At 40.6% G+C, this 24,520-nt stretch overlaps 1 protein-coding gene across 1 annotated transcript in view; it reads left to right on the top strand.

The window, feature by feature from the left end:
• The window catches only part of MMS22L (MMS22 like, DNA repair protein), a 144,313-nt gene that overhangs the window by 39,508 nt on the left and 80,285 nt on the right, over positions 1-24,520 (top strand). Inside the window, exons 11-14 of the mRNA XM_065401695.1 lie at positions 7,654-7,716; positions 20,628-20,747; positions 21,182-21,408; positions 23,642-24,151. Of these exons, the coding sequence (XP_065257767.1) occupies positions 7,654-7,716; positions 20,628-20,747; positions 21,182-21,408; positions 23,642-24,151 (920 nt within the window). The remainder of the gene's footprint in view (positions 1-7,653; positions 7,717-20,627; positions 20,748-21,181; positions 21,409-23,641; positions 24,152-24,520) is intronic.

Genomic DNA, 24,520 nt, shown 5'->3' with positions numbered 1-24,520 from the left:
GGTGGCAGCAATACCGTCCAAGGACAAGGAAAGGAATTTGTGCCTTGGTAAAGTTTTAACCTAATCTGGTAGAATATAAGATTAGGGGGTCTTTCATGCGGGTCCCCACATGTACCCCAGAGTTCAGCGTGGAGGGGGGGATCCCTGGCACTTTGATATAGACACTGTCTACACCAATGGGAGGGGTTATCCTGTTGACATAGGTAATCCACCTTGCCAAGAGGCAGTAGTTAGCTTGACGGATGAATTCTTCCATTGACCTAGCATGGTCTACACTGTGACTGAGGTTGGCTTTACAATGCCACTCAGGGATGTGGATTTTTAAAACACCCCTGAGTGATGTAGCTATGGTGATGTAAGTTCCCAGTATAGACCAGCCTATAGGCCTGGTCTACACTAAAAAAATTATGTTGGTTTAACTCCATTAGTCAGCTGTGTGAAGCACCCACATTCCTGAGTGGTGGTGTTAAGCCAGCCTAAGTCCCCATGCAGACAGTGCTAGGTCGATGGAAGAATTTTTAAGGTCAAAAAGTCAAAGGTGGACTTCCAGCAGTGGATTCACTTATTGTCCACTAATCATTAGCAATTCTCTGCCTTCCTGCAGAGGAGTAACCCCTCAGGACTGAATTAATGCTTTGTACCTGTGTAGCAGACAACTGATAGTATCCAAATAGAGCTTCTCACAATGTTTGTTTGTTTGTTTGTTTGTTTTTAATCTGGCATCTCCCACATTCTTCACATTGATCATGTAATTAATCTAATTAAAGATTATCATGATGCAGATGCAAAAGGGGGGCAAGTTAAGCTTCCACAAGCAACCTTAATTCTCAGACTTCCTAACTTTTGAGTGCTTGACTTTGTAACCTTAATATTCTTTTATAGTAGTTTTTGTAGGTGTAGTATATTCTGTGTGCCTGTGTCTTACGTGTAATGCCTGAGATGAATATAAATCTTACTTACTTATTAAATCACCATTAAAGTAATGAAAGGTTCAGACAAAATTATAATACTCCTAGAAGATTCTAAAATATTCAGTCTGCTCTCGAGGACAGATGCATTGAGGTCTTCCTAAACCACTATGCAAAAATCAAGTGCTCAAACCTTTGCCTCATGAGTTGAATTGTCTTGATTTACAGTTGAATAACCCCTGTGCTCTCTCCCACCGACCAGCTCCTGAAATAATGATGATTGTTTCCAGACCCTAAAGGGAGCTGTGTCTAATCTTTGGCCAAAGGGGAGGAATACATGCTTTGGGTTTGCAAACTGGGAAAGATATTTAGAGAGAAAGAAGATCTTAGATCATCTCACTACCTCACTTTGACTGTGACACTTGTTAATAACAAGGCTGGAAGAAGTCCAAGAAAATATACCTAAATTTCCTTCTCTGCCAAAATGTCTTCAACATGAGGATACTCTGGTCGTAGCACCCTTCCCATCTCTCCTTTATCCTAACTGCACCCGTTGACTGATCCTACACTTTGGACAACCTCCACTTTCCCAAGCACCCATACCCTTTGTCTCCTTCAAAATTGTCCTTAAATCCTACTTCTCCTGTGGAGCCTTCCTTTGTTATTTTTTATTATTTGTATTTTGGTAGTGTCCAATAGAGCTGGCCAGGAAACATTGTTCTTGTCCCAAAAGTTTTTTTTTTTTTTTTGAGATTTCCAAAAAATGTCCTACCCCAAATTGGGACAAAAATTCAAAATCTCAAATTTTTGCAAACCGAAAATCGGAAAAATAATTTGGATCAGGTCAATTGAAACATTTCATTTCAATAATTTGTAAAAATGTTGTTTATATTTTGTCTTTTTAATTTTTTTTTTTTTTTTAACTATCAATTAAATTTCAAACCAAAGTCATTTGGAATTGAAAACGAGAACTTTTTCATTTTGAAAATGTCAAAACGATGTTTTGACAATCTGAAACGTTTTTAAAAAAGGTTTCAAAATGGGAAGTTTGTCAAAACTGCCTCTTTTCTGCAAATGATTTTGGTTTAGGTGAATTGGTTTTTCCAACAAAACATTTTTTTTTGGTCAAAAATGTCTCTCCAGCTTTAATGCTGAGGCCTCATTGAAGACTGATGCCCCGTTCTATCTGTCTAGGTATTTATATGGCCCCCATTACTTTAGTGTTTCAGCCCTCACAGTCTTTAATATGTTCATCCTCACAATGGCCCACTATAAGGTAGGGAAGTGCAATTGTTCCCATTGAACAGATGGGGAGCTGAGGCACACCGACACTGGTGGAGCAGAGAATTGAACCCTGGTCTCCTGTATCCCATGTTAGTGCTAAGTGCTGGACTATCCGTCCTTCTTATTGGGCTTGGCACCATACATAGAAGTAATAAGAGACAGTCCATGCCCCAAACAAATTACAAGCTAAATAGACAAGACAAAAGATAGGAGAAAGGAAGTATTATTATCTTTATTTTATAGCTAGGGAACTGAGGCAGAGAGAGAGAAAGGTCAAATAGGAAGTCTGTGGCAGAGCCACATTATTACACCATCTTTCCTAAGTCCTGTCCAATACCCTAATCATAAGACTGTCCTACATACTTTCATCTTGGTGTTTGCAAGCTTCTGTGTGTTGGAACTATTGTCTTGTGCATCATATTTTTCTGAGTTTGGCTGTAATCTTCTCCACAGATCTTGCCTTTTAGTTACCTTACAGAGTTCTGTGTATGCTGACAAAGTTCTGTAAGTAATTACAACATTTTGTCACAAACCACAGGAGATCAGTTTCAGAGTGGTAGCTGTGAGTGCTAATTTTCTATTTTTTTTGAATTACAGCCTGGAATCTTCCTTGAAAATAAGGGGCTAAAGTAATCGCTGATGTAAGCTTTTTGAAGTCAGTGGAGTTATACCAGGAATGAATTCAGCTTACTTTTGTTGGTTAACAGTTAGCTGTGATAGAGGACTCTATTATACGTATTCTTTCTCTTATTAAACTGTGATCAAAGGTGGGAGGGTGATGTATAATAATGATGGTTATTCATATGGTCCTTAGCGGAAATTGCCTCTAGTCCTGTGTCATCTGTGGAAGAGTTTCAGTTTTCTAATGTGGACTGCTTTGGCCTTGAGGTTAATATGAAAGCTTTTAAAATTCTAAATAGGGTTCAGACGTAGTTCTTTTTTTCTTTAGTTCGTATAACATAGTCATTTCATACATGTAGATTTAAACAGGAAAATTGTGTCCAGTTCCTCTGTTGCCCATATAGGGAACTATCCAGTCTTCATTTCTCAGAGTGAAGAGGGGTGCACAGTCCGCCTATTTTTGTATTTTCTCTAACCGAAACACAGACCACGCCACATTATTCTGAAAAGTACTTTTCATACATTTAAAAACCAAACAGGGCTTGGAGAGAAAAATCGCCACTTTTGAACATTGCAGGGGTCAATTTTAACACTGCTGTGGGGTAGGGAAATATAGTCAGAATTACTTGGGGCTGGAGATTTTTGCCTTTGAATTGTCTGAAGTGACTGCTGTATAAGATATGAAAAGAGCGACTTCCAGCAGAGAAGCTTAGCACAGCTCTGCCAGGTGAGCTAGGAGAGGAGAGTGCCTTTGTCTACACCTGGAAAAGCTGCTGCCAATGGACGCCAAAGGTGGCAGCTGAAGTTTTGGCTTAACTGCATGATGAATGCTTACACGATGGGTATGGTTGACGGTTACTGGACTCTGCCAGCCTCAGGACTAATCTTTTTGGCTTGGGAGCGACTGGGTTTGGAATGAGGTGTGTTGAAACTACATATTGGCTGGCAGGGATGGGTTTTAAACAGTTGTCTCCCCTCACTGCCAAGATAACAGAGGAATGCAATTATGGGGGGAATTTAGCTGGATTCAGATGAGATGAGTTCTCTTAATGAGCAGAGAAAATTGAGACCATAAGAGGGAATGTGTTGGGTTTTTGGATGTCATTCTCCCTCTGAGTTTGGACTGACTTAGAGACTAAGGGCGAAAACTTGGACATTGAATTCAGTGGGAATTTTAGCATCAGTTTTTACGGAGGCCCTGGATTTCACCCTAGATTTCTCCTGGAAGTAGTGGAAAGGAGACCTGGTGATTTCCCTGTTTTTGATTTTGGCTGTAAGAAGTTTTCCAATCTCCCCTGCCCCTATACCCCCGCCCAACTGTTATTTGGACACTGGTTTTAAGAAGCCTTATATATTTATGTTGTGAACTTTGGCTATGGGACACTAGGTGTGCTGCTTCTGATATACTGTCCGTGAATTTGGGCTGGACAGATATCTTGATGTGTTTACTAGAGCTGGTTGAAAGCTGGAATTTCCATTTTGGGGGAAATTCTGAAAAAAAATAAAATTCTGTTTTGGAACAACAATTTTTTTGCATAGCAATCATCAGAATGTATGGTTCTGAAAATTGAGCCAGAAACCTTGGAGCTTGGTAGGTAGGGTAGATAAAAATCAATAATAAAAAAAATTGATTTAAAATATTTTTAAACTTATTTAAAATAAATTGGCAAGCTATGTTATATTGTAATCTATTAAAGTAATTTAAATTATATAAATAATATTAAGCAGTACATATTTGCTGCTAAATTTTAAAGAAAGTCAAACCACTGAATGGTGGAAGTTACTTGCTAAGCCTCTGCAACCAGGCGTTAAAGTGCTAAACCAGCTTTTGACAGCAGTAGCCTCTGCTGCAAGTGCTGAGGGAATACTTTCTTCATTTCAGTTTATTCAGTTAGTTGAATTCAATGACTTGTTCATTCAAAGTTAAGAAACCTGTTGGGAGAAGAAAAAGTAAGAGAGCTTGTTTTCCTGTACCAGTTTATGAATAAAAACTAAGTGTGAAAGAATGAAATCTACTAGTTCTAAAAGCTTGATCGACTTGATGACCAGGAACAATCAGTTTAATTCACTAATTACGGACAATACTTACTTTGTTTAATAAATGTTAGTTTTATCAAAACATGTTTTATATTTAAACTTTTTTTTCATGTGTATCCATCACATTTAAGGTAGTTCTATTTAATAATAAAAATGCTGTTTGTTTAACTTTGAATTTCCATCCAAAATTAATAGTATAGTAAATAAGAAATGCATCATTGACCATTTTCTAACATGATGAAAAATTAAGAAACGGAATATGTGTAAATTAAGCTATATACTTGCTTAAATAAATATGTATAGATACACTACACTGTATCTTCCTGGTAAGCAAAAAGAAGGACCAAATTTATTCTATAGGCTAATATTTAATTGCAGATCAACATGTTTTAACAAGTACAAGCCAATGAGAATCAACTTTTCTAAAGGAAAATAACTATAAAATAGAAATGCAAACCATGGCTAAAATTGATGGTTTAAATCAAGTTTTTCTGCTTGCTGATTGAAATCGTGATTAAAATGGGTGATTTAAATCAATCCACCCAGTTGGGAGCCAGGGCTCCCAGGTTCCAGAGTAGGACCCCCGAGAGGTTCCCTGCTGAGGAGTCAGGAGCCAAGCCCAGCTTGAACTGGAATACTCAGGGCTGCCAGTCTCTCTGGCTGTGCAGCAGGGAGCCTTTAAGCCCGGAGATCTCCTGCCCTGGGGCAGTTTGCATGGTAGAGTGTCCAAGAGCTGTGGACCCTGGAAGTCCTGGGGTCCCTGATTCTGAGGCAGAGCTGCCCTGGAGCCATGGACCTTGGAAGCCTGCGCCCCGCAACAACCCGCAGGTGAACTGGCAGGAAACCAGGCAGGTTTGCAATGGACCCCTGCCTGTGTTTTATTGGAAGTTCATTGAAACTGTTTCTGTGAAATATTTCAGTGTTGACAAGTAAGCATCTTCTGGTGAAAATCTGTTTTGTACGAAAATTCTCAACTAGCTTGCACTCCGAGGCTCATAAAACCAAAATTTTACTTTCCAATTTTCTCTGTTTGGTGTTCAAAATAACACCAAAGTCTAAAATATAAGAGCCAAATATGAAGTGGAAAATTTTATTAATATTTATATTTAATATAATATAAAAAGCCTTTAACATTAAACTTATCTTTGTTCCAGTGTAGATATATCCTAATAGGTCTATTGCTTCTCTCCTACTTCAGGCACCAAATTTACTGTCCTCATTCCTAAGCAGGTCACCTGCCTTAATATATGCCCATTTTACCTACTCTTCTTCCTAACAGAATGACATCTCCCTTTACCTTTCAAAATGGGAGTATGTTTCCCCTTTGCTGTTCCTTTCTGTTCTGTGTTCATTTGTCCTTGTCCTCGTCTCCTGCAGGCCCATCCTTTGTTCACCTCTGATCTCTAGTATTAATTTGTGAAGAACCAGCACCACCACCTCCATCATATTCCTTTGAATATTTTTTTTGTCATGCAAAAGTGTTGTATCTGCTAAACTCTCAAATGATACTAGTGTTGAAAAGTAGACGGCAGTATATCTTTTTACATTAGTTAGTATTTAAAATTCTCTCTTAGCTGGGATAGGCACTGAACTGAACCATAGTCATGTGAAGCAGGAGAGGATAGTTATTTTTTTTTATTACATTTGGAAATCCCAATCATAGGCCCATTATGCCGGACTCTGTGCAAATTTATAAAGGACGTCTGCTCCAAAGAGTTTATAATTTAGATAAAGACAGGATTCAACAGAGAAGTGAAGAGGAGAAAAGTAATGGGAAAATAAGGTTACAGAGATCCTCTATGTGGATATTGTAGCACAGATAAAGGAAGTAAGAGATTATCAGGGCTTTAAGTAATCAAGTTTGTGGTAGAAATCTATATGTACATTTTTATTGGCAGATGTTCTTGGTTATAAAAACATGTCTCCCTTTTCTTCCACACCTTACATAACCAGATGTTTAAACAGCTTTACTGTCTTTAGTCTGAACTTTTTTTTCCATTCATACTTCTGCTTTGTAGAAGTGATCTGAATGCCCATTTGAAACAACCATCAATCTTGTCAGACATGAAGGTGATGAATTATGATCCTTGTTTGATTTGCCCTACAATCTTTTGAGCTGGACTTTGTCTAGGCAACAGATTATACTCTGGACCAAGTTGGTACTGACTGACATTTGCAAAAATAACAAATAATAATAATGTTATTTTTGCGGATACAGACTAACACGGCTGCTACTCTGAAACCTGACTGACATTTATTAGCATTAAACAGCTGTTTGACCTAGGTAAAATGAGTTAGTGAAAGATTTGCAAAGAAAGAGAAGAAGGAGTCTGTACTTTGCTTCCCTCCTTTCCATTTTAGAGGGCTGTTGATCTTTTTGTTACTTTTGAGAAACTGTAATACAGATTTATTACATGTGGAAGCTGTCACTAGAGGGATTGATGTACAAATGGCATAAACGTTTTGTTTCTTTACTAATTTTTGGTGACTGTCTGAGAGCTATGCATAGGAATAAAATACAATCTCCTGACAAGGTTAGAGTAACACTTATGCTATAAAGACAGAAATAGAGACACACATTTTTTAAATTTTATTTTTGAGAGTGCAAATAGTCTAAAGTTGGGGGAAATATCAGTTGCATATATAAATGCAAAGGGACTCTTTTAAACAACTATTGCAAAATGCTTTGAGGAAGTGGAAAATTTCAGGAAATCTCTTGTACTCTTGTTTTCATGTTTTACAATATTACATAATGTCTACTATGAAAAACGGATATTTAACGTTGACAACCATTCCTTTCCAGAAACAAGTAGAATCCAATTGGAATTTTGTGGAAGAACTGCTGAAAAGGTCCACTGATGCTCAAGTAAGTACGGGGAGGAATAAAGAATAGTGGTTGAGGTGATTTTTGAGAAGCATGCAGCATATGAAGCAAAGTATCCAACCAACAAGTTTGTCTTTGGAATTTAGTTTCTTTATTTTGATTGTATGAACATCTTTGATGTAGCTGAACTAAGACAGTGTACAGTTGGCTTCTTGTTAGCGACTACACTTACTTTAAAGTGGTTGTGCTTGATGTTAAATTGTCAGATAAAGGGAAAAGATAATTATCCTGGAAGTGCATGTGGCTACTTTGACAAGATGTATTCAGAATAAGAGCTGGATGCTTAGAAAATGTAAACCGTACACTGAATATAAGGCTATCAAGTTGAGGAGACATGATGGGAGAGATAGTCATTGCATTGAAAATTCAGCTATATCCTCATCACAGCAGGAAGGTGACTTGCCTTGCTGAGCAATTTGTCTTAGAGGCTTGAATCAAACTCTTCCTGATAAGGTTCTAGTTTCTGAGCACTCATTTCATACCTTATCATTTTTCTTTCTGCAGAGCTGTTAATGCATTGCTTCATGGCCCAGAGGTCAGAATTGACCTCCTTTTAAAGAGCTTTTAAATATGCTGTTCTTCACATTTTTAAACATGTTACATTGCAGCTCTGTATATGTCTTCTTAAGTTGTGTGGTAGAAACCGTAATTTCTGTAACGACAACAGCTACAAAAATAATTGTGTGCGCGTAAGACTACCTACATACTAAGCAATAAGAATAAACCTGCTGATTATTTCCCTTTTGATCGCAGTTGAGAGAAAAACATGTTGAAATATGTTACGGTTGAAAGAGGAAGATGGTTTTTCATTTGGGCCTTCTCTACCTATGGTTGAAAGCCATAATAAGGGGCGCAGTGTTTCTCACAAATACAGTTGTTGCTAGCACAGCTCTAATGTAGTTCTCCTGACCATTGAAAAGAAAGATAAATATATTTTAATGGCGCTAGAAATTATGCTGTAGACTATAATCAGGCAGTACTGCAAAGTTTTGCTTGAACAACTCTCAGAGGGAGGGGAAAAAAACAATGGACTACATTGCTTAGAGAAGGCAGGGTATCAACAACCACGTTTGTATTTAAAAACAGTTACTATTAGCACAGTTTAAACAATGTTGGAGGGAGGTCCTAGATTATGATAACATGGCTGCTGAATGAAGACCAATCTCATCTAAGAGGACTCTATTTTTTTTGTTAATTGTGTCCTACTGTGAAAATCTATTAGAGCTGTACCTTTGTTTTAACATCTGTCCGAGGCATGTGTGCAGGGTTCGAATGTATGGTCTAGATTTTGTTTAAACACTTGAATATGTAAATGTAGTCAATATAAAAATGGGTCATACGTTGTAAAAATTGACTTTCACATTGACAAAGGAAATTTATCTTCAAACCTTAATTTAAATTGCAAACTGTATTTCAATTCATGTTAGTATCTGCGGTATTAATCTGTAATCCTGCTAGCTATGAGAAAGTTATGTTCATGTACCTGTTTTTGTTTAGAGAAGTCATTTGGCAGAATACTAGACTAACAATCTCTTATTTTCATGGTTTATTGAACATTTCAAAGTGTGCGTAACTGCATCCATATCAAGGGTGTAGTACAATATGTACATTATAGTAGATGTATCAAGGATTTTAGAAGACTGTGAGAGAAACTAGAGAAATTTGTGATGGGAATTAGATGCTTAACATTTGGTATTACCTTATTAACCATTTTCCTATGCTCTGTCTTTTTATACTAGCATTTTTGAAGGCAAAGAAGACAATGCTAGTTTTATTAACATCTTGTACAAAATGTTCTTATTCTGTTGTGAATGCTTAATGTTTTGTAGGATTTTATTTTTAAAGAAAAATGCAGGTTAAGTAGAAGAAATTTTTTATGTGCTCGTTAAACAAATTTTGAATGAAAGACAGTTTAGAATTCCAAATAGCTGGGGTTCCACCATCAGATATAAGTCATGTTTTTTTGGTTGTTTTGTTTTGTTTTTTTAAACAAGGTTAATAATGACACCGTAAGAGGCTCTTTGGGGGTCACTGTTCTAAAACACTAAATCCTGATTCTTCCATCAGAAGGAAAACCCCATCCTCCAAGCTGCAAAATGGTATAGGGATAAGTTCAGGTCATGGGCAATGGTCTAAGACGACAGCTGGATTATTTTCTATTTAAGTGGTTCATTACTTAATATTAAATGGCTGCTAGCTTTGTGTAGAAAATATTGCTACGGGATTGCTCAATGTTGTGTGTGCGGAATCAGTAAAAAAACAAAAAAAAACCAATAAAAATAATACCTATGAAGGAGGTTTATCCTCTGGTATATTTAAAATAACTGTCACAAGGACTAGATAATGTAGGCGTGGGAAGGAGAGAAGTGCAGCAGGATGGCAGATCAAGGGAGCAGAATAAAATGGAGGAACAGGCTGTGTAGTAGTAAAAGCCAATACATGACTGAAGGGTGGGTAGTGTTCTTTGTGAAAATGGTAGGATAATGCTATTGGAATTAACTGCTCAGGCCTGGCCTCAAATTACTCCACTTCGTTGGTGTAACACTGCCTGGGGGTACCAAGGGTTGTGAGGCACCTCACACTTAGCATGAGGAAGCCTGTCTGTGCCTGACGTGGGTCAGCTTCCTAACTCTACTGGCCACTGGCAACACAAGGCTCCACTCCACTCCACTCTAGGCTCCATGAGCCCCTGCAGGTTAGTGCTTGGCACACCACAACCCTCGAGCCTTCTGCATGTCTCTGTGTCCAGCCCCTGGTCTACTGGACGCTTGCACTATTCACAGATTTGCTGCTTCCAAAGAAACAGTTCACCAGTTCTGCCTCAGATTGCCTCTCCACTTAACACACAGCACTTAGATGTACTTGGTTTCCCTATAAACATAAGTTATATTTAACAAAGCATAGAGATTCAAGTAATAGCAGGTAGATGTATTGGAACAAATGGTTACATATGAAGTAAAATCATAGCATGCATTCTAGAGCTTGGACTTAATTAACTAGGCATTCTCATGTCTTGTCGAGTGATCACCCGAAGTCCTTGCACTTTATAACCAAGCCGGCTATGATCCTCCTTTAATGAGACAGGCAAACGGTTAGCTTGCCTCCTAGGCAAAGGACCCAGTGTGTTCCTTTGCCCCCCAAGATATACAAGTCTTTACTTGTCTTCATTCATAAACAAGACACCTCCTTGCTGTTTTGTTTTGTTCCTGTAAATTTTCTCTCTTGTAGCTTAGACAACCTTTTGACTGGCGCCTGGCTCAGTATGCAAATAGGCCTGTATTGTGAAGCAGACAACCAATAAACGAATAGACCATCTGTTACCCCCTGCCTGAAAGGACCATGTCCAAGGCATGTCACCTTTGGGTAACCTGCCTTAGCTCCAAGGCTTTAAGAATGTAATTTTCAGTATAGATACATAACTGCTTACATTTTTATCCATACATGTATTTCACAATGATTATTATGACCTGTGGGCTACTGGCTTTTACACGCCACACTTTGGTGAGCTATTGTGCATATAGCTGACCCCGGAGATCCCTATAAATCCCTGTGACCCCTGTGCAAGTTTGCACCAAGTGGTCTCTGGGTCACAGTTGGTAACTCCTGCTGGACAAAGGAAAAGACATACCCATCCTTCTGAGAACTACAATAGCAGCTGCAAAAAAATAATCTTTAAGAACTCGATAGAGTTGAACCAATCATCTGTTGGCAGTACAGAGATAAGCAGTGATGAGATCCTATTCATGTAGTACATATATCTGGGAGGTTGGGCATTATTATTATTTAATATTTATATTCCTGCAGGGCTCATATCAGCATGGTGGTCCCCGGGTAGTTAGTGCTGTATTAATGCCAAAGAAGACATGATCCCTACTATCAAGAGTTTCTAATCTAAGGAGACTAGTGACATATGAAAGATGGGGGGAGATGTTTAGGTAGTACTATCATTTTGATTATATCTGGTGTTGAACCCCTCATAAGTTCTGATTATATCCAGCAGCACAGGAGTTCATATTAAACAAAAAAAAAAGTAATCCTAAATGGAGAGTGCATGATACCCAGTAATATATAAAGTCTGGAGGACTGTTTCATGTTACATTTGAGATAAAATCTACAATGTATATCTTGTAGTAGAAGTCTGCTCTAATGTAATATTGGACACTGGGATAATGAAGGTCTGAAATCAAAGAAGAGCACAATGTTGTTTTTTGTTGAATTTTTAAGCTAGGTCCCAGATATTATCCTGTGGGCAAAAATATGGCTCTAAGAAATGGACACTATTAATTTTCTTCTTATAGTCCTTGGTATAACAAGTCTTGCAACTTGGTTGGTGTCTAGAGAAACTAATACCTTGGCCTGTTGTAATTCTTATATGCAAGATACCCACTTTCCCTCTCCTTTAGACAGAGGAGGCATTGAAAACTGTTATGGTTGAAGAATCTTAGTTTTCAGATTAGATTTATTCTCAGGGTCTTCTTTTATGGAGATTATTGATGTGTAAAATTATATTAAATGTAAAAACAAAAATTGGGAAGTCCTCAGATGTAGTATATTCTTATACTTAATAAATTCACAAAGTATTTTCTCAAAAATTTTCTATGTTGGGCTCATTGAAATAGAATGCAAACATTTGTGGGGGTTTTCACATGCTTTCATATATAAATTGTAGAGAATATCCTTTTTCCAGATTTACAAATGAAAATCCTGCATCACCCTTTAATTTATTTTAGAAATATGCTATTTTGTAAAGTTTGAGAGTCTGCCAGGTGACCATGCACGCTATATTCATTGCACATAGGAAGAGAAGGCAGAGAGAATTTGAGTCTATTGCAAATGATTTCTTTGATTGCTCACACTGTTCTGATAAAATGTGGCAAATAATATTTTCCCCCAGGGATGTATTGATTCAGGCAGTCAAGTATGACTTAATGAGTTTTAATCTGCATAGCTACTTTAGCATCACAGATTGAAATGGGGCTGGTCTGAAGCCCAAGAAAAACAACTAGCTACTTGAGCTACGCATTCTATGCAATGCGAGGACTGGCAGTGGGACTGGAATTGGAGGAAATAACTCCATGACCTTTATCTGTGGGATGGGCAGGCATTTCTCTTCTTCCCCAGCAAGATATTTCAAAGCTTCAGATAGTAAGGCGAGTCCTGGATTCATAGAATCATAGAAGATTAGGGTTGGAAGGGACCTCAGGAGATCATCTAGTCCAATCCCCTGCTCAAAGTAGGACCAATCCCAACTAAATCATCCCAGCGAGGGCTATGTCAAGCCGGGCCTTAAAAATCTGTAAGGATGGAGATTCCACCACCTCCCTAGGTAACCCTTCCAGTGCTTCACCACCCTCCTGGTGAAATAGTTTTTCCTAGTATCCAACCTAGACCTCCCCCACTGCAACTTGAGACCATTGCTTCTTGTTCTGTCATCTGCCTCCACTGAGATCAGCCGAGCTCCATCCTCTTTTGGAACCCCCCCTTCAGGGAGGTACTCTTTTATTGCTCCTTTCTCTCCCCCCCTCATAACTCCTTTAATTATTCTTAATATTGCATGAGTTTGGTCACTTAGAAATATGCAGTGGAATCCTCGTGTAGTGACATCCCTACATGTATAGAACAATTTCACTGTAATCTCACAATGACCAGAATTTCAGGCTGGACTTGCCAATGTGTTAAAAACAATTTTGGATTTTTCTCTGTCTTTACTATGGCCCAAATCTGTGTGGAATCTTGGGAGTGGTAAATGAACAGAATGCTCCCTTCTTTGCAACAGAGCTAGTAGGGATATTGAAACCTCACAGGTGCCATAGTGGCAGTGGCAAGCCCCCAATCTTCTCATGCACATGGTTCTTCTGCGGACATGCTGCAGAGAGGGAAGTGCCTCCTGTTTGGAGCAGCAGTAACATATGCTGCAAAATGTCATATTAAGTTATTGGCAATGGCGAGAGGAACGCTACTTTTAGAAAGCAACAGAGGGTCCTGTGGCACCTTTAAGACTAACAGAAGTATTGGGAGCATAAGCTTTCGTGGGTAAGAACCTCACTTCTTCAGATGCAAGTAATGGAAATCTCCAGAGGCAGGTATAAATCAGTATGGAGATAACGAGGTTAGTTCAATCAGGGAGGGTGAGGTGCTCTGCTAGCAGTAGAGGTGTGAACACCAAGGGAGGAGAAACTGCTTCTGTAGTTGGATAGCCATTCACAGTCTTTGTTTAATCCTGATCTGATGGTGTCAAATTTGCAAATGAACTGGAGCTCAGCAGTTTCTCTTTGGAGTCTGGTCCTGAAGTTTTTTTGCTGTAAGATGGCTACCTTAACATCTGCTATTGTGTGGCCAGGGAGGTTGAAGTGTTCTCCTACAGGTTTTTGTATATTGCCATTCCTGATATCTGACTTGTGTCCATTTATCCTCTTGCGTAGTGACTGTCCAGTTTGGCCAACGTACATAGCAGAGGGGCATTGCTGGCACATGATGGCATATATAACATTGGTGGACGTGCAGGTGAATGAGCCGGTGATGTTGTAGCTGATCTGGTTAGGTCCTGTGATAGTGCTGCTGGTGTAGATATGTGGGCAGAGTTGGCATCGAGGTTTGTTGCATGGGTTGGTTCCTGAGTTAGAGTTGTTATGGTGCGGTGCATGGTTGCTGGTGAGAATATGCTTAAGGTTGGCGGGTTGTCTGTGGCCTGCCTCCCAAGGTCTGTGAAAGTGAGGGATCATTGTCCAGGATGGGTTGTAGATCACTGATGATGCGTTGGAGAGGTTTAAGCTGAGGGCTGTAGGTGATGGCCAGTGGAGTTCTGTTGGTTTCTTTTTTGGGCCTGTCTTGTAGCAGGAGGCTTCTGGATACACGTCTGGCTCTGTTGATTTGTTCCTTTATTTCCTTGTGTGGGTATCGTAGTTTTGAGAATGCTTGGTGAAGATCTTGTAGGTGTTGGTCTCTGTCTGAGGGGTTGGAGCAGATGCGGTTGTACCTCAGTGCTTGGCTGTAGACGATGGATCATGTGGTGTGTCCGGGGTGGAAGCTGGAGGCATGATGGTAGGCATAGCGGTCGGTGGGTTTTCGGTATAGGGTGGTGTTAACGTGGCCATTGCTTATTTGTACTGTGGTGTCCAGGAAGTGGACCTCCCGTGTAGATTGGTCCAGGCTGAGGTTGATGGTGGGGTGGAAGCTGTTGAAATCATGGTGGAATTCTTCCAGGGTCTCCTTCCCATGGGTCCAGATGATGAAGATGTCATCAATGTAGCGTAGGTAGAGAAGGGGCGTGAGTGGACGAGAGCTGAGGAAGCGTTGTTCCAGGTCAGCCATAAAGATGTTGGCATATTGTGGGGCCATGCGGGTGCCCATAGCGGTGCCACTGGTCTGGAGGTATATATTGTCACCGAATTTGAAATAAATGAAGAAACTTGCACAAATACAGACAGATATCATCTTCCTTTCCAAATGCAAACGGATGGACATCATACCAAATGGACTGAAGGTGAAAAATCCATTGCTATCTACATACTGCACAGACCACAGTGAGAGATTATGCCATACACTATCAAAGAAACTGAGGAACCACCTGATCAGCATCCTATACAGCAAACAGATAAACATCAAGAAAGAGCTCTCCAACCTGGAGACTTTCATAAATAACCAACCCTCCACACAAATGGACTTTACTAAAATAAGACAGGAGATCTACATTACACACTTCACCTCTCTACAAAGGAAAAAGGACCGTAAACTGTCTAAAATCCTACCTGGCACATGGGGCCACAACAGGGGTACCCCTAACTCACCCAGCAATATCGTCAATTTATCCAGCTACACACTCAACCCAGCAGAAGAGTCTGTCCTATCTCGGGGACTCTCTTTTTGCCCCAGCACCCCCACGAACATGATACAGTTCTGCGGTGATCTGGAAGCCTACTTTCGCCGCCTCCGACTCAAAGAATACTTTCAAGATAACACTGAACAGCACACTGATACACCGCTACCCTCCCACCAACAACACAGGAAGAAGAACTCCACATGGACTCCTCCTGAGGGTCGAAATGACAGTCTGGACCTATACATAGAATGCTTCCGCCGACGTGCACAGGCAGAAATTGTGGAAAAACAACATCGCTTGCCTCATAACCTAAGTCGTGCAGAACGCAATGCCATCCACAGCCTCAGAAACCACCCTGACATTATCATCAAAGAGGCTGATAAAGGAGGTGCTGTTGTCATCATGAACAGGTCTGACTACCAGAAGGAGGCTGCCAGACAACTCTCCAATACCAAATTCTACAGGCCACTTTCCTCAGATCCCACTGAGGAATACACTAAGAAACTGCACCATCTACTCAGGACACTCCCTACACTAACACAGGAACAAATCAACATACCCTTAGAGCCCCGACCGGGGTTATTCTATCTACTACCCAAGATCCACAAACCTGGAAATCCTGGACGCCCCATCATCTCGGGCATTGGTACTCTCACTGAAGGACTGTCTGGATATGTGGACTCCCTACTCAGACCCTACGCCACCAGCACTCCCAGCTATATCCGTGACACCACAGATTTCCTGAGAAAACTACAATGCATTGGTGACCTCCCAGAAAACACCATCCTTGCCACCATGGATGTAGAGGCTCTCTACACAAACATCCCACACACAGATGGAATACAAGCGGTCAGGAACAGTATCCCTGATGATGACACAGCACAACTTATTGCTGAGCTCTGTGACTTTATCCTCACGCACAATTATTTCAAATTCGGTGACAATATATACCTCCAGACCAGTGGCACCGCTATGGGCACTCGCATGGCCCCACAATATGCCAACATCTTTATGGCTGACCTGGAACAACGCTTCCTCAGCTTTCGTCCACTCACGCCCCTTCTCTACCTACGCTACATTGATGACATCTTCATCATCTGGACCCATGGGAAGGAGACCCTGGAAGAATTCCACCATGATTTCAACAGCTTCCACCCCACCATCAACCTCAGCCTGGACCAATCTACACGGGAGGTCCACTTCCTGGACACCACAGTACAAATAAGCAATGGCCACGTTAACACCACCCTATACCGAAAACCCACCGACCGCTATGCCTACCTTCATGCCTCCAGCTTCCACCCCGGACACACCACACGATCCATCGTCTACAGCCAAGCACTGAGGTACAACCGCATCTGCTCCAACCCCTCAGACAGAGACCAACACCTACAAGATCTTCACCAAGCATTCTCAAAACTACGATACCCACACAAGGAAATAAAGGAACAAATCAACAGAGCCAGACGTGTATCCAGAAGCCTCCTGCTACAAGACAGGCCCAAAAAAGAAACCAACAGAACTCCACTGGCCATCACCTACTTAAACCTCTCCAACGCATCATCAGTGATCTACAACCCATCCTGGACAATGATCCCTCACTTTCACAGACCTTGGGAGGCAGGCCAGTCCTCGCCCACAGACAACCCGCCAACCTTAAGCATATTCTCACCAGCAACCATGCACCGCACCATAACAACTCTAACTCAGGAACCAACCCATGCAACAAACCTCGATGCCAACTCTGCCCACATATCTACACCAGCAGCACTATCACAGGACCTAACCAGATCAGCTACAACATCACCGGCTCATTCACCTGCACGTCCACCAATGTTATATATGCCATCATGTGCCAGCAATGCCCCTCTGCTATGTACATTGGCCAAACTGGACAGTCACTACGCAAGAGGATAAATGGACACAAGTCAGATATCAGGAATGGCAATATACAAAAACCTGTAGGAGAACACTTCAACCTCCCTGGCCACACAATAGCAGATGTTAAGGTAGCCATCTTACAGCAAAAAAACTTCAGGACCAGACTCCAAAGAGAAACTGCTGAGCTCCAGTTCATTTGCAAATTTGACACCATCAGATCAGGATTAAACAAAGACTGTGAATGGCTATCCAACTACAGAAGCAGTTTCTCCTCCCTTGGTGTTCACACCTCTACTGCTAGCAGAGCACCTCACACTCCCTGATTGAACTAACCTCGTTATCTCCATACTGATTTATACCTGCCTCTGGAGATTTCCATTACTTGCATCTGAAGAAGTGAGGTTCTTACCCACGAAAGCTTATGCTCCCAATACTTCTGTTAGTCTTAAAGGTGCCACAGGACCCTCTGTTGCTTTTTACAGATTCAGACTAACACGGCTACCCCTTTGCTACTTTTAGATTAGCTGTTCCCTGGCTGCTTCTCATCAGCAGTAGCTAGGCCACCCATCACTTTGTCACATTATTCAATGGAAGCTCAATGGGGCAAGGTCAGGCCTGATGGCTGTAAGAGGGTCCAGGAAGGCCAATATGTTAGCCGTAGAATGTTAAAGGCTCTTTTTCTACAAGCTGAGAAGGGGTTACCTCAGGTCAATTAGGGACCCCTGAATCCAACTAAGGGCTGCCTGAGGCCTTTAAAAACCTTTCCTGTGGAGAGAGAAAAGGAGAGAGAGAGACAAGCCAAGCTGCTGCCAGGCTAGTGGCAGCAGGGAAATAAGCTTCTCTAGGATGAGAGTTGTGCTTCTTCCCATAAGGGAAACATCCAAACCTGAGTGCATGCTAGGGGAAGGACTGACACTCTGGGGAAAACAACAGGACAACACCCTGCCCCAGTGAGGAGGCAGGGAAAGGTATCCCCCTTTGGTTTTGAGTTTGAGAGACTGTTTCCTTTTTGTTTGGTGGAGGATCACCCCTTCGGCCGAACCCGAGGCCTACCCTGAAAATACGGCCAAAGAAACACAGAAGGAGGAAGGCAAACACTGCTCAGAGTGGGGCTGATTTACCCCAGGCCCGCCACCACCAGAGGGGGAAGTGCTAAGTCTGGCGAGACGAAGGAGGTGCCTCGCCACAGTAAGCTATGCATAACTTGGGCATGTGCTATTGGAGGATGCTACTGTGCCTCTCACATTCCTTGTAGTCCCTGCCCCATGTACCATCTTTTGAGGTTTCTGCACCACGCTAAGCGTATGGCCCTATAAACCTGGTTTTGCTATATGTGAGTTTACTGTATCTAAATACAACTAAGAATGTGCACCATAACCTACGATTGTAGTTTAACAGCTAACTGCTTACTTGTAGAGTATTACTGGGTGACAATGCCAGTATTGCATCACCTTCCTCGACATTGCGGTCAGCTTAAACAGTGAAACACTACAGACAACTATATACAAGAAGCCACGGATCACTACATCTACCTTCATAGATCCAGTAATCACCAAGAAATCTGTTAGCTACACCTAGGCATGGAGAGCTTGCCTAAACTTAAAATGCTTCAGCAGCACAGCTGCACCACCGTAGGGCTTTGGTGTAGGCACTACCGACGCCAATGGGAGGTATTCTCTTGTCGGCATAGGGAATCCACCTCCCTGAGAGGGGGTTGCTAGGTCAACAGAAGACTTTTTCCGTCGACCTAGCACTGTCTACACAGGGGCTTAGGTTGGTTTAACTACACTGCTCAGGGGTGTGGATTTTTCACACCCCTGACCCACTTAGTTAAACTGACCTAATTTTCTAGTGTAGAGCAGGCCTTAACTACCACAGAATATGCTCTGAGGAGAAAGTTGGGGATATACACCTTAACACACTTAAAACCGCCTTCTTCAAACAAGGACACTCCACCAGAAAAGTGGATTGTGTCATGGAGTGGGCTACCCAAATACCCTGAGAGAACCTGCTTCATTACAGAAATAAAATCCCCTTCGACCGCACATCCTTAGCGGTTACCTCCCACCCCCCACTGGAACTCATATGGGAATATTCTCAAACAACTACAACCCATACTCGATGGGAACCCCACCCTGAAAGAAATCTTTCCTGAAGCCCCTCTTCTGGCCTTCAAAGAACCACCCCAGCCTCTCCAAGCTCATCATCAGAAGCAAGCTCCCCACAGACCGACACACTCGTCAATGTGACACCAGACCCTGCCAGAGCAACAGATGCAAAAACTGCAGACATATCTGCAGTGCTACAGTGATCAACACCCTCCACAGCACACCTTTCAAGATCCATGGATCCTATACATGCCTATCACAAAATGTTGTGTGCACCTCATCCAGTGCACTGAATGCCCCGTTAACAACTATGTGAGTGAAGACAGACACAATCACTATTATCTTGAATGAACTCTCATAGAAAAACGAGAAAAGACAAAAATATCATATCACCTGTGGGTGAACACTTTTTTCACAAAACAACAATTCTACATCTGACCTCAGTTCTCATTCTCAAAGGAAATCTGCACAACACCTTCAAAAGAGAAGCCTGGGAGCTTAAATTCATAACTTTACTAGACACTAAAAATCTTGGACTGAATAGAGATGCTGGATTTATGGCTTATTACAACAATCTGTAACCCACTAACATCATTCTGGCCCTCTCCCCCTCCCCCCATCTGGCTCCCTTTTTTCTCTCTCCCTTCCTTTCCTCTTTGTGACTGGAGGGGTGTTAATGGGCCATTTCACCTTGAATGGCCCCTTGAAATATGTGTTAACTACTTATGCTAAACAATCTGTTCCACCTTGTTTTTAGCTGTAATACTCTGAGTACATTCCCAGACCTGAAGAGGAGTTCTGTGTAAGCTCAAAAGCGTCTCTTTCACCAACAGAAGCTAGTCTAATAAAGGATATTACCTCACTCGCCTTGTCTCTCTGCCAATGCCTGTATTTGTCAGATATTATTTTCTAGCTCACTGCTCATAATAGTGGATACTTTTACTCAAGAGTATATAACTAGAAATAATATTTATACAAGAAGGTTGTCAGCAGTCTGGAAGTCTTGAAGTTATTTGTAATCTACATGGGTTTTTTTTATTAACAAAATCTTTTTTTTATTTTTTTTTTATTTTTTTTTTTATAAGGCTGCTGTATTAGAGGAACAGATACGAATGCATCTTCAGTGCTGTTTGACTCTGTGTAGCTTCTGGGACTTGAATCTACCGACTGTCACCATACTCTGGGAGTATTACAGCAAGAATCTGGTTAGTAAATGCATATGTGAAAAACGAGAGTTACAAGTGTGCCCCCCTCTATCTGAGAAATTACTTTATGCTCTGAACCACTTGAAATAGCAGTCACATTTGTGAAAAAGTTCTAATCCGTTTTAGCTCAACATGGGTTGAAATGTCCCATAAATTGCTACCATGTAACAAAAAAATATTCTTGAACATCTCAATTTCTAGATATTGCACATGTCATGGGGGAAGTTTGGGGATGCGTTAACCTCCATTATCATTTGTGCTCAGGGCTGAGAAAAGTGAGATTTCCTAAAGAAGTTCTGTACACAGTGACAGTGCATTTTGTTCTGGGTGGCAGTAGTGATATGAAGATGACCTTTTGTTTTTTGTATGAAGGAATTTACATAGTTATTTAGCACTTAACGTTCTTTCCTGCTTTTACTTTATTTGTCTTCCAGAATAGTTCCTTCACCATTCCGTGGCTTGGTCTGAAGGGTCTAGCAAGTGTTAGTAAAACTCCTTTGTCTATGCTTGAATTGGTGAAAAACTGCTGTTCTGACCAGCAGAGCCCTGACCTGTATAAGTCCAGCAACAGTTACCTAATTTTTCTCTGTATTTTGGCACAAATGATGAAAGAAGTAATGGAGAGCAATGTAACCCATCCTTGGAAACAAATTAAAGGAAGGTATGGTAATCTTTTAACTTGGCAGGTGCCATATACCAGTAGTTCCAATAATATCCTTTTCTTTCTTTCTTTCTTTCTTTTCATAGCCATTTCAACTTTTCCACTTTTTAAGTTTTTCCTTTTTTGTGAGGTTTTAGTTTTGTTACTTCGTGAGTTTTGAAATATGGCAATAACCATAAAGGAATAATTAGGCTGTGTACAAAGACATATGAAAAATAGTTAACTGAAACATTAGTTTTTCTAATTTAATATACATGTGTGATGAACTTGCAATCTTGTATTTTAAGAAGAATAACAACTTCTGCTTCTGCTGATCAGTGAATGTGCTATAACTTTTCAAATGACTTGCATTTACAATGGTTTAACCTGTAAACAAGTAGATTTTCACTTCAGACCACAAATAAATTGATTAGTATTGTTATTGGATGTAGCAAACTATTAGATTAAGTTCTGGGTGTTTTTGCAATATCTTTATTAAGATTTTATTGGAGTACAATACATTTATTACCAGAAAGGAAAGTGTATTGTGATAAACAAGGTAAAAGTTATACATATCACATTTCTGTGTTTCTCTTGTTATATTCAAAAAAGTTTAGGGGTTTTAAAAAATGCTCCCACGACCAAGTTTGCTGAATCAGTGTCTTGTTTTATTTAGCAATTTTAATTAACCAGTTTGCTTTATTGAAAAGAAACTATACTTAATATTTCTCTTATTTTAACTTGCTTTTTAATTCCTTAATTTAAGAGGGGGAATAATAATAGATAATCAATATCATGTGCAAGTCTGCTCAACCAGCATTCATCATTTCTACCTTGAATAAGTCAATTATACAAGTAACAAAATTTTAACAGCCTACAGCTATGATTTTGGGATGAACTCTGTTTTCGGCAGCTAACCAAGCATTAATTGGTGCATGGAAAAACATAAATGCCTGTCAGTAGTAATTTACTACTAAACAACATTAATGGGATTTGCTATAATTTTTGGTGGCTAGATTTTAAAACCTCAACACCATTTCTAACTATTTTTCCAGGTGAAAGGATAGGAGGAAATTAGTGTTTATGGAAGTTAACTATTATGTGTAGAACTGGTCGTAAATGGAGGGTGAAGAGTATACCATATTTTTTAACCCCAAACAGTAAAAATTTGGACAAACCATGCTGAGTCCTTTGTTCCCTCATATCTTAAGAAAAATATTAAAAATATGGTAAAATTTCTTTAGAGTTCAGTCTAACAGTCTCCACGTTAAAGGGCACCTATGTGAAAGCTTGGGATATGCAAAGTAGCAGCACTTCTTCTTGCTACCTTGCCACATATCACTTGACCACCAGTTATATGACCAATGCAGTTTAAAGCCCCCCATCACACTTTCCCACTAAATAGAAATTGCACTCTCAAGTGCCTCCGCCCTCTGTCAGTGTCCTCTCAAACAGGAAGGGCGTTGCAGTTTACACAAATGAGTGTGTTTGGGCCATTCCAGATTTTTGGGGAAAGGGGGCGAGCATTCTGAAGAAAAAGGGTGGTCAATAGGGAATGCTGTGTCAACAGCCCCCGAACCCCCCTCCCACCCCTTTTATCACAAGGGGGATGAAGCACAAAGGTCTTATCACAGCTGTGGCAGTATAGCATAGGAGAAGAGGTATTTTTTCATGTACGGTGTTCTCAAGCCATTGTGAGCTTTATAAGTCAAAACAGACTTCTTAAACTCCACCTGAAAACCAGTGAGCATCCATTGCGGAACCTGGAGCACTAGTAACACATGCTGCAACTGAGAGCCCCACTTAATATGCAGGTTGCTGGTTCTGTACCAGCTTAAGTTGATGGTGATGTGTTCAGTTCTGAAAGGGGGAAAGGTATGAAGGAAACCATCTGAGCCAAAGCTTTGTTCCAGTAGTACTGGCTAATCTAATCTTTCTGCTAGAGGTGAGGCGCTTGCATCAACAGTAGTTGACATGGGGAGAAAGGTTAGGTTTCACCGTGGGTTGGAAATCCCTTGGCATGCACCCTGGATTGGGAAAAAGAAGGGAAGGAATTAGCTTGTTCCAGGTTAAAACAAGTTAAAAGGATGGGGGAGAGAAGAGAAATTTAAAAATAGAGAAGAATTGCTTAAAGTAAGTGTGTGGAGCTAGAGTAAAGGTATAAAATGGGACTAGTACAGCTCTTCAAGGAGATGGAAAGAAATATGCTTTAACATAATTTAAACTTTTTTGTATTGTTTTTTTTATTATGTAGAATTTATTCCAAGTTCCATCAGAAAAGAATGCGAGAGCTGACAGAGGTGGGGCTGCAGAACTTCTTTAATCTTTTCCTTGTGTTAGCGGCTGTTGCAGAGACAGAGGACATTGCAAGTCGGGTGTTGGATCTCCTGGATTTTCTTAGCCCAACCTCCACCAGCACGTCTCAGAGAACTCTCATTTGGAGAGGCTACTTTGCCTTCCTTTTGATGTATATTGAGAAGAACATGGACATCAGCGTTCTAGCTGAGAAACTTTCACATGCTTTCTGTGAAAAGGCAAAGGAGTTTTTGGTAACCAAGAATGATCACACACACAAACAAAATCTCTGGACACCACTCTCCACTTACATTGATGGTGTTCAAGAAGTGTTTGAGACCAGCTGCTACTTGAACCTTTCCCAGGAAAAGTTGTTGAATGATGGATTTAGTATGCTGCTCCCGGCTTGTCGAGGAACTGAACTCAACATGGTCCTAAACTTCCTGCAGGTTGTTCTGTCCAGGCTCAGGTAAGTTATTCAGATAAATCATGAACACAGACTGGTATCTTGCTTTGTTTTTGTCACTAAATTGTAGTCGTTGAACCAATAAGAGGTGAAGCCATTTTAAATTTGGTATTGGTGAGTAATGAGGACCTCATAGAAGAACTGGTTGTAGGGGACAACCTTGGTTCGAGTGATCATAAGCTAATTCAGTTTAAACTAAATAGAAGGATAATCAAAAATAGATCTGCAACTAGGGTTCTTGATTTCTAAAGGACTAACTTAAAAAAATTAAGGGAATTAGTTAGGGAAGTGGACTGGGCCAAAAAACTCAAGGATCTGAATATGGAGGATGCTTGGAATTTAAGTCAAAGTTGCAGAAACTATCTGAAGGTT

The sequence above is a fragment of the Emys orbicularis genome, chromosome 3, assembly GCF_028017835.1.
Source record: "Emys orbicularis isolate rEmyOrb1 chromosome 3, rEmyOrb1.hap1, whole genome shotgun sequence".
NCBI classification, from domain to species: Eukaryota; Metazoa; Chordata; order Testudines; family Emydidae; genus Emys; species Emys orbicularis.
This window is presented reverse-complemented; position numbering and strand designations above follow the sequence as displayed.